The sequence below is a fragment of the Lathamus discolor genome, chromosome 5 (assembly GCF_037157495.1).
Source record: "Lathamus discolor isolate bLatDis1 chromosome 5, bLatDis1.hap1, whole genome shotgun sequence".
NCBI classification, from domain to species: Eukaryota; Metazoa; Chordata; class Aves; order Psittaciformes; family Psittacidae; genus Lathamus; species Lathamus discolor.
Genome location: NC_088888.1, coordinates 117085767 through 117096799, shown reverse-complemented (window position 1 = coordinate 117096799; position 11033 = coordinate 117085767). Strand labels below are relative to the sequence as shown.

Here is an 11033-nt window from a genome sequence, read left to right as displayed (position 1 = left end):
TGGTTTTCTCCTTGAAATGTAACTGAACTGAGAACTCTCTAACATTCCTGCTTTTACAAAGCAAGATCTTACTGATTATATTTTGGTATGTTACCAGGTTAAACCTTCACAGCTCCGAACTGGTTCCAAAAAAGCCTCATAATTATTCATAGACTCATAGAACAGTTAGGGTTGGAAAGGACCTCAACATCATCTAGTTTCAACCCCCCTGCCATGGGCAGGGACACCTCACACTAAACCATCCCACACAAGGCTTCATCCAACCTGGCCTTGAACACTGCCAGGGATGGAGCACTCACAACCTCCCTGGGCAACCCATTCCAGTGTCTCACCACCCTAACAGGAAAGAATTTCCTCCTTATATCCAATCCAAACTTCCCCTGTTGAAGTTTGAACCCGTTACCCCTTGTCCTGTCACTGCAGTCCCTGACGAAGAGTCCCTCCCCAGCATCCCTATGGGCCCCCTACAGGTACTGGAAGGCTGCTGTGAGGTCTCTAAGCAGCCTTCTCTTCTCCAGGCTGAACAGCCCCAACTTCCTCAGCCTGTCTTCATACGGGAGGTGCTCCAGTCCCCTGATCATCCCCGTGGCCTCCTCTGGACTTGTTCCAGCAGCTCCATGTCCTTTTTATGTTGAGGACACCAGAACTGCACACAATGCTCCAGGTGAGGTCTCACAAGAGCAGAGTAGAGGGGCAGGATCACGCTCCTTCGACCTGCTGGTCACGCTCCTTTTGATGCAGCCCAGGATACGGTTGGCTTTCTGGACTGCGAGCACACACTTCATAGAAAAGAAGGTATGCAGCCTGTAAAATTACTCCAAAAATTCAAGGGCCACAGGCTCAGTCTCTGCTGTTCATTTACCCTGAGCTGCCACTACCACAGGGATCCTCAGAGTACCTCCAAGAAATTACATATGCTCAGATACTCAGTATCATAAGCAAAAGCAAATCCTAGCTAATGTATGTCTATGGGCAGTTTTAAGTTACTGCTTCCCTTCACTCTCCACAAGTTGCTGTCAGTTGTGGTGACAAAAATGAAGCTAACTGCTTACCGCTCCACTGGCACCGGGCACAGCTGAAGCCTGGCTCAGGAAACCCCCGTCTCGGGCGGTTCCAAGCCCCGCTGTAACTCCCGAAAAGCCCCGACTACGACCCCCCTCCCCGCGGGGATGATGCAGAGGGAAACGGATCTCCCCGAAGCGCTTCACCGGCCTCCACAAACCGGCGGGGAGCGCTGAGGCAGCGAACAAAGGCAGCTCCGGGGCTTCGGTCAGCCAGGGCGCAGAACGGCAACAGAGCGCCTGGCACTGCGCAGGCGCTGCCGCGCATCGGCGCTCGGCACATCGATTGCTGCGGGAGCGGCTTTGGCGCCTGCGTCGCCGTTACGCGGGGCGGGATAGGAGAGGCTGGCCGCCATCGCGGCGGTTGGAGGTAAGGGTGGCGGGCGGCAGGAAGGGGGATGTGGGGCATGGCGGCATGCCGCGGGGCTGCCCTCAGCAGCGCCCGGCCCGTGCGGGGGTGGGTGGGGGGCTGGGTATGGAGCGTGCGGCCCAAGGGAGAGGAGCCCCGCGGCCCGGCCCCCCCTCGGCTGCCGGTAACGGGCCCCACGTGTGCTCTGCCCGCAGGCAGGTGTGCAGCCGCCGCCGAGGATGGACATCAGGCCGAACCACACCATCTACATCAACAACATCAACGATAAGATCAAGAAAGAAGGTACGGGGCCCGAGACTCGCCTCTGGGAAGCGGTCGCTGGCACCGGCGGGGCCGGCGCCCCCTCCCGCAGCACTAGGCGCTCCGGCCAGTGAGGCGCCGGCAGGCGGTGGGTGTGAACCGAGCTCTCGGCAGACGGCTGGTTGCATCGAAGCTGCGGCTGAAGTCAGCAAATGCAGCACAGCGTTTAGCTTCCTTTTTGTAAAGCAGGGACCTTGTTTCTAAGGCAGCTTCTCGTTGCCCCCCTGCTGCATTTGTGTAGCTGACTGCACAGGCCAGGTCTGCTTTTCGGTGAATGACCAATGAGAATATCCGATGGATGGTAATAGGGGTGTTTTGGTGGCCTTTGCAGTCCCCTCTTGCTGTGGTGTGGGGACATCTGTGAGCTCCTCATTTGGTCAGTCTTATGCAGAAGGGGTGGACATGGCATGAGCAAGCCTGCTTTGTGTTGTTGCATTGGAGGCACTGCCTTGCAGTTGGTGCAGTGCACTCTAGAGATGGCTTCGTGCTGAGGAACTTCACCTCCTCACAGTGTGCTGGAAATAAAAGTCTTGCCCTTACCTGGCTGTGTATTCAGCGTGTAGAACCACCCACTTTATGCTTAGCTTACAATCTGAGGTGATTGTGGTACGATCACAGTGGTTTATTTGTTACTGTTTGTGAGCAGAGTGCTGGAATCAAATTAGCACTACTTAAACGTTTCCTCAGGGTGCTTCAGAAAGCTCTGAAAGTGCAAACAGCTTTACTGGGAAGTTATTTAACTTGGCAAGATGGTTTTACTGAATGAATTTAACTTGGGGCTTTGTTGTTTGTAGCATGTTAAAATGTAAACAGGGGAAGTTTAGATTCGATATAAGGAGGAAACCCTTTCCTGTTAGGGTGATGAGGCACTGGAATGGGTTGCCCAGGGAGGTTGTGAGTGCTCCATCCCTGGCAGTGTTCAAGGCCAGGTTGGATGAAGCCTTGTGTGGGATGGTTTAGTATGAGGTGTCCCTGCCTATGGCAGGGGGGTTGGAACTAGATGATGTTGAGGTCCTTTCCAACCCTAACTATTCTATGATTCTATTCTATGATTCTATGTTAAGTGTCCTATAAACTAGAAAGTCTCCTTTATGACACTGTGTGCTTATACTTTTTAAATGGAGGGTTTCCAATTACCTATTGTCCTGGGTTGAGCAGCAGCAGTCATTTTTCTCCTTCTTAGGAGCTAGTACAGTGCTGTGTTTTGATCTTTTGGCCTGGGAACAGTGCTGATAACACCGATGTTTTCAGTTGCTGCTCAAATGTTTGGTCTGGCCAAGGACTTTTTGAGCCTCATGCTCTGCCAGGGAGGAGGGGAGGCCAGGAGGAAGCAGAGACAGGACACCTGACCCAAACTAGCCAAAGAGGTATTCCATACCACAGCACGTCATGCCCAGGATGTAACGGAGAGTTACCCGGAAGGGCTGGGACTGCAGGGTTGGAGAAGGTATCGGTCGGTGCTCGGCTGGGGGGAGTGGGGCGAGTTATTGGTCGGCTGGCATTGAGGTGTTGTATTCTTTCCTCTTGTTATTTCCTTTATCATTATTATTATTGGTGGTAGCAGCAGTGATTTGTGTTATACCTTAGTTACTAAACTGTTCTTATCTCAACCCGTGGGAGTTGCATTCTTTTAGAGTCTCCTCTCTGTCCCTCCAGAAGCAGGGGGAGGGCAAGAAGGGGGGGGAGTGAGTGGACGAGGTTTGTGGTTGGGTTTAAACCGCGACACCTATGCAGCTTACAGATTTCGTTTTTTAAATACAGGTTTAGAAGTTATTTTTAAGTAAAGTGTTTCAATAAAAAAGCTTAAAAATGGAGCAGTTTGGTTGGTCAGGAGCAGCTGGATGAAGTGACAGTGGGCTGGTATTGCCAGCTAATTATCACAAGTTACTATTGGTAATACGGGTTATGACCTGTAAATAAGAGAGAGTGTTCGTATGTTGCTGAAGTATTTCAAATGCTAAGATTTGTGAGGTAGAATGATTACACAATACAGATTATTTATTTATGATTTATGATTTAGTTTGATTGGGTAAGATTAAGGTTTTATTTGGTGTGTAGTCAGCTGCAGTCCATTGCAGCTGTATGGTACGGTGGGATCATATAAAAACGCACTCGGATACAGACTGAAAAAAGCATTTCATGTGGGTAAGAGAACTGGTTAAGCAGTTACAAACAAAATTTCCAAGTTGAATTAGCCTTTAAGTAGTTGTTATTTTGCTGTGGTCTTGTTTTTAAGTCATACCTTGTTAGTACTGCGTGTTATGGTATTGATTTTCTGATCAGCCTTTCATGGCTGTCATACATCGTACTTGAATATGTGAGTGTGTGTGTACATATATGCACATGAAAAAATATACATATACCCTCGTGTAATTGTTACTCTCTTAGAATGTAGAATGGATGGCAGTACAGCTTTTTTACTGCATTAATATTTGAGGTGTGAAACCAAGTGTTATACGCTAACTTACAAAAGCTGGGCAAATAAACATGGGCTCGTGCAACAGTTTAGGCAAAACTCGCATAATGTATTGCTGTGTGAGCTAAAGCTGCCAAAAAATATTGTCGCTGAAGGACGGCAAACTGTGGAGGTGGACACTTGCATGTAACCTGTTATAATCTATTTCTTTTCATATGTTCAACAGAACTGAAGAGGTCTCTGTATGCGCTATTCTCACAGTTCGGCCATGTGGTCGACATTGTGGCTTTAAAGACTATGAAGATGAGAGGACAGGCTTTTGTTATATTTAAAGAACTTGGATCGTCTACCAATGCTTTGAGACAACTACAAGGCTTTCCATTTTATGGGAAGCCAATGGTAAGTTATTTTATCAGCTTTTTGAAGAAAAAAGAAATGCTGTGGTATGATACCAGGGTGGTGAGACACTGGAATAGTGTAAAACAACTTATCAAAGAAGTGATAAATGCTCCATCCCTGGCAGCGTTCAAGGCCAGGTTGGACAGAGCCTTGGACGACATGGTCTAGGGTGAGGTGTCCCTGTCCACAGCAGGGAGGTTGGAACTAGATGATGTTAAGGCCCTTTGCAACCCAAACCATTCTGTGATTGTATGATAAAGTGGTTTGGCACTTGCAACTTGTGAATTAACCATTGTGTGTAAGCTAGAGGGATGCTGGAGAGGCTGTAGTTAAAACACAGGGGTTAAACTTTGCATTTAGGTTTCCTAAATGATGGCAGTATGTTTTTCTTTGCTGGATTAAAACTGTGAACATCTTAAATACTTCCATTTTATTAATCATTATAATGATCATGATAAAACATTTATTTTGTTGAACCAATTAAATTAATTCAGTAATATTGTTAAAATAATGTAACTGTAAGCATCTAATCTACAGTAAGCTTGGTTACTATTTCATTTGTAATAAATAGATAGAACATAATGTTTCCTTTTTGAGGTGACAGTGAGTAGGGTGAAAGAAGTTTTACTTTCCAGATGTGACCAGTGATTTATTTTTGTGAATCAATGGCTAGTTCTGTTTGTGCATGCATCACATCACCAAACCATGTAACTGAATTTCAGTATAACTTGTGTGAAGCAAATTCACTGGTGGTTGATAGAATGTGATTTAATAATGTACTTGGTAACGTATAGAATAGCACAAGGACTGACACATCGTTGTTGCCTGCTTGGATAATTAGGCATCTCTTAATTCTGCAACTATTTGTGAGGCATAATGATACATGCAAGTGTATCGTTTTGGATGGGTGGATGTATTACTGCTGGCTTTCAGATCATGGCTTTGAGCATTTAGGAGAGCACAGACAGTTTGTGTTGCTGAACCACAAGTTTTTTTCGTTACCACTTTCAGATTCCCCACTAAAATCCTTGATAAGGAATTCTGCAAGCTCATTTCTGTCATTTACCCTTATGGAGGTTTGAGCTCAGTAAAATGGAATAGGAAATAAAAAGATTAAGGCTTTATAAGCTTTCAGGTGTACGTCCCTCTGAATATTGCCTGCAGCATGCATGCTTTGTCTAAGCAGAAAACATTTTAAAAAATACCTTCAACTGCTGTGTAATTTTGTATTGAGTCTCATAGTCTCTGACAGTAAAAGTAATAGGATTGTGTGTGTATGTAATACTGCACATGAGTATACTCATAGCTGCGTCTGCATTCCCTGACTACTGCATTGGGCAGCCGCTGTCAGAAAACCAGCACCAATGCGCTGTTGACACGATCTATGCAACTGGTTTGGACTAAGGCATGTGCTTGCCTTTCTACTTAAGAAGTCTGAGTTTTGCTGAACTCTGAGATCTGAGAAATCACTGTAAAATTTTAATTCCCTTTAAAATGGTGTTAAAAAAAAATCCTCCTAGGGTTTTTAATAGAAGATAGTTCAAATTTTGTCATGTCCTTATATCACTTTGTACATCTCTTACCTTGACAGGTGCTAAAAAGACGCTGTTAGATGAATAGAGTTCTGATTTCAATGAGTTAAAATTAGTAATTTCCATCTTAAGGGTTTTTTCGAGTTCCATAGTTATGTTCAGAACTGATCATGAGGATTAGATACTCTAAGCATAGCTACAGTTTATAACAATATTTTTAATAATATAAGAAATATGGGGGGAAAAATGTAAATGCACAGAATGCAATTAATGAAAATGTTGCAAAATAATCAGTATCATTAACTGTGTATGTCTTGTTCCGTTTTGTTTGTGTTTTTTTTCCTTTTTAAAAAGCGGATTCAGTATGCAAAAACAGACTCTGATATCATCTCTAAAATGCGTGGTACTTTTGCTGATAAGGAAAAAAGGAAGGAAAAGAAGAAGGCCAAATCTCTGGAGCAGTCAGCAAATGCACCAAATAAAAAGGTTATCCAGGTAAGCTGCTTCTCTGGTTAAAAAAGAAAAAACACATGGGGTAATTATTTTATTTTATTTTATTTTATTTTTTAGGACTAATTATTGTCTTTTGGTACATCTCAATTCCCTAAATTGTGGTCTATTGATATCTAGTACTCTTGTGCACTCACTAAAAGTTAAGGAGAGGCAGCTGATGATACAGTCTTTCCTGCTGTTTTTTTTCCCCTCTCCTATTACTAGATGAAAATAAAGATGTAGGGCAAAGGTACAGTAAACGAAAAGAGGAGCTAACCTCTCCATAGAAGAGGTAATAAAGGAGGCCTGTGTACTTCTTTAAGACCAGCTTCGAGTACTCAGACAGCTTTTCCCTTCAGTGTTTTAGTGCCCTGTTTGTTCTATAAGCACTGAATGGTAAGTGGGAACAAAATAACTATCATAGAATCATAGAAAGGTCAGAGTTGGAAAGGACCTTATGGTCATCTAGGTCCAACTTCCCTGCCATGGACAGTTGGATGAAGAGGGGTTGGCTTGAAATGTATCTCCACTAAGGGTTGGCCTGGCCTAAACTAATAGCATTTTGTAATTTATGTGCTGAAGTATAGCGGAAAATAGTCAGGCATAGAGTTTGAATATTGTGTTACTTAACTGCATTTCCTGCTAAGTCACAAATTGATATCAAGGAGAGATAAGAGTATTCATAGAAAGCAACATTTTCTAGGCAGAATTTTTCAGGATTTATTAAAAAGTCAAATCATAATATAGAAATCTCTTAAGAAGAAATAACTGCTAGTAGCTATGCTCGTAGCTACAATAGTAATGATTTCAGTTATCCTTGCTAAAGCAGAGTCCTTGGTGGAAACACCTATTTTTCTCTTGTTAGGTATGTCCTGTCTAGGCCTTCATTTCCAAAACTACTTACTTCCTGTCTATTAAAAATATAATGTGGAGAAATAGTGATTTTTTTCTATATCTGCTGACTTGGCCATTAGTTACATCAGCTACTACTGATGGTTTGGGTTTTTTTTATTTTGATTACCTGGCTTTAGAGTCCAGCAAAATTCATGAGCTTTGTTTACTGTCAGGAATCTTATAAACAGCAAACATTCCTTGGATTGTAGCTTAAAAACACCTTAAACATACTTCTTGAGTTGTGCAGGAACATGGTGTTACGTGCTTACATTATTTCTAACTGAACACCTTTGTAAAACTGTTTTGTACTTATTCACTAGGGGGCAACACAAAATTCAGCCAGTGCCCCAGGGACTGCAGCACAGAATCAGCAGGTAATGCTTTCTGTGTGTGTGTGTGTGTGTGTGTGTGTGTGAATAAAAGCACTAATGTGTAAAATTATTTTCTTCTAAATCAATAATAGTTTTACACAAACTCAGGAATCTATTTTACAGCTTCCTTTTTGTTCTGAGGCATTTGCCTACCAGCCAAATCACAGCAAATAAGCAAAAGTAATTCCACTTTTACTGCATCTGGCTGACATAAATAAGAATCTGCAGTTTCTAATTATTATGCAGAAAACTGCATTATTAACAAATCCTACTTAATTCTTAAAATTTGGACTGTCCTTAGTATCAGTTGAAGGATACTTAGGTTTGGGGTTTTCTTAATTGTTAATAAATTCCCTTGAAATTATTTTGTTCTAGTAGTACAAAAGAAGGAAAACTGCACAGAGTGCCAGAATATCTGTGTAAAAGCTTCCTTTCAGGAGTTTGAGGGTCCTCTGCTCACTTGTTTCTTACAAGTGTCTTGTTTTCCAAAGGATTGAGTAGAGATGTAGCAACAACTCCCTCCGCTTCGCTCATCTTGTCTCTTGAGTGACCTTCTAAATGACTGATGTGTGTTGGAAGTAGAGGTAGTAAAGAGGAAAGATGTGCAGTAGAGCAAGTATTATGGAAGAGTATCATTGTCTGCTCTGCATCTCTTTCTTGAATACTATTGTTGAGAAGTGCATGCATAATCCACAGGGGAAATGTCTTGCTTCCAGTCTGGGTTTTCTTTTGGATATTATTTGTACCAAGGCACAATATGTGTATGTCAGTTTGCATCAAAGCACAACCCTGAGTAGGTTATTTGTTTGAAGTTCAGAAGTTTATTTTCTAATGGTACTGCCTGGAACACTTCCATCAGCTGAAGGAAATTATTGTGCTGAAGCATTAACTTCTTTGGCACCGTTATCAGAACGTTTGAAGTAGTGGTGTCCTGTTTCTTCTTATTTTTGTAATCTCCTCAATGACTTGGGGAGATTCTAGTCTTTCAGTTCAGTGTCAGCAAACTGACTACTTAGCCTTGTGTCTGGTGGGCTGCTACATATTCATATTAGCAGGCAAATCTCTCAAAGACTCTAGGACTTTAAATCTAATGGGGTTTCTAATTAATAAATTCAAATAGAGGACTGTAGTAAAACCGTATGGGTTTGTGGGCTTCAGTTGCCAAAAAATATTCAGTATTTCAGTACTACTGCAGGTGAGCAAGGTATTTATCGTGGTATTTATCCCACTGCCCTTTTGGAAGGATGTGAGTCTTTCAGGGGTTCTTCCACTGCCATGCAGGTGTCTTGGACAGCACTACAGCCAGAACTTGGGCACCTGGGTCCCACCCTTGACAGTGCTGAGAGTACTGCGGTATCAGCTGTTGACAGTCAGAGTCTAAATGTGACATCTAAGACACCGTGTTACTATGATTTTTGTGGAAATAAGAGCCTCTGCAAATGAGTATATCCTTGTAACAGAACCAAGGGGCTCTGTCTGCATATGGCATGAAGGTATACTGAAGTCCAGCAAGCAGTGTTATGAGCAATACTTAAGGATATGAGAGCCTTGGTTCAAATAATCATGGAGACAGATGCAGAGGAACAGATAGTTGTGTGTAATCTTCTGAGCTTTGATCTTCTGTTGTTGCAGGTGCCTGACAACCCACCCAACTATATCCTTTTCCTTAATAACTTGCCTGAGGAAACAAATGAGATGATGCTGTCCATGTTATTCAATCAGTAAGTTTTGAATAGAAGGACTTCTTTGAATTTTTACTTCTATGCTTTTTCTTAGTTGACAAGCTGACTTTTTAGAAATAGAGTTTCTTCTAAAGGTATTTTGGTTCTTTGTCTTACTGCCAGGAATACAGATGTCAGTTCTGATGACTTTGTTCAGAAAGCAAATCCGATTTTTGGTTTTTTGGTTTTTTTTTTTTTGTAGCTGGTTTTGATTGTGTAAGTTATCTGCCATCAGTCTGCACTGGATTTAATCTGGCGACTGTAATATTAAAGACTTTACAACAGCAGGAGCAGTTTTAAAACTAGCTTTAGTTGTCTCTGTATGTGCACAAGACTGATTAAATTGCTTCCAGATAATGATCCTTAATTGAGGCATGGTTCTAAGACTGGACATGTAAAACCCTTCAATTAAAATCTTTCACTAATAGTTAACTAGTATACTAGTAGATGCTTATGATAAGGTCTTACAGTTACTGATAAGAGGTGTATTATCAAACTAGGAAATATTATCTGACTCTTTGACCTTATTTTAAAGGTTTCCTGGATTCAAAGAGGTTCGCTTAGTGCCTGGGCGCCACGACATTGCATTTGTGGAGTTTGAAAATGAGAATCAAGCAGGAGCTGCTCGAGATGCTCTCCAAGGATTCAAGATTACTCCATCTCATGCCATGAAAATCACTTATGCAAAGAAATAACCGGATGCTCCTGTAAAGGAATTGTGTAGATATTTGGTTTTTTTTAATGCAGTGATACTTTACTCTGCTAGCATGTTTGTTGTTCTCTGCAAAAACTTAAGACTTGTGTACAATTGCCACAACAGCCGGGAGAGATGTTGGATTTCCACAGGTCTACTGGATAGTAAATTTTTGTGTTGAAATACTGATTTTTATAAAATAAATGAAGTTTATGCTGTTCTCAAGCCATGTTATTTCTCAGATCTGTCTTACTATTGATCTGTTAGGCTTGCAGGGCTTACTCAGTATATAGGCTTAACTACTTTTAAGGTGACACACATTTCTCAGAAGTAAGCGCTGGAAAAATAGCTGTCTCTGCAGAGCAAAATGCGTGAGTAGGAATGCTAAATGCCACCATATTGAGAATAAACGCAACACTCAATCTTCAGCCTCATTACCAAGGGGGCAGCTGCTTTTCAGCAACAATAATTTTGCCACTTAAGAAAAACAGCTTATCATTAGTGGACTCTTTTCTAGGCATGGGTAGAAATTGATTACAGCACTGCTTGACAGCAGTGTTTTTTGACTTGGTTTTGTCTTTATAATGTTGGCTGGTAGTAGAAACCAACAAAGAAAAAGTTCATCCGTTTTTTTCCCTTCTGCTCTTTCCAGCTCTGATTTTAAAGTTTTAGGATGAGCTCTCTGGCTCTTTACAAAGACAAAACAGATGAGCCTGACGGTCTGTTTCTAGGCAGGTTTTTCCAAAATACATATCCTAATGCTTCTGGATTTGTTGAAGGCTT

The 11033-nt window shown here is 42.2% G+C and overlaps 1 protein-coding gene across 1 annotated transcript; it reads left to right on the top strand.

Moving 5' to 3' along the window:
• The first annotated feature begins 1325 nt into the window (after nt 1-1325).
• On the top strand, nt 1326-10475 carry SNRPB2 (small nuclear ribonucleoprotein polypeptide B2). Its single transcript, XM_065682299.1, has 7 exons — nt 1326-1431; nt 1626-1713; nt 4374-4546; nt 6433-6573; nt 7785-7838; nt 9468-9556; nt 10092-10475. Exons 2-7 carry the CDS (start codon nt 1650-1652, stop codon nt 10249-10251), a joined length of 681 nt encoding a protein of 226 aa, XP_065538371.1. The 5' UTR covers nt 1326-1431; nt 1626-1649; the 3' UTR covers nt 10252-10475.
• Nucleotides 10476-11033: the final 558 nt, after the last annotated feature.

What these genes read in the sequence shown, in the direction of transcription:
- SNRPB2 (XM_065682299.1), top strand. Translation starts at nt 1,650, where the DNA reads ATGGACATCAGGCCGAACCACACCATCTACATCAACAACATCAACGAT. An exon ending in CTGCAGCACAGAATCAGCAG is followed by an intron (nt 7,839 to 9,467) that starts GTAATGCTTTCT and finishes CTGTTGTTGCAG; the next exon opens with GTGCCTGACAACCCACCCAA. An exon ending in CTGTCCATGTTATTCAATCA is followed by an intron (nt 9,557 to 10,091) that starts GTAAGTTTTGAA and finishes CTTATTTTAAAG; the next exon opens with GTTTCCTGGATTCAAAGAGG.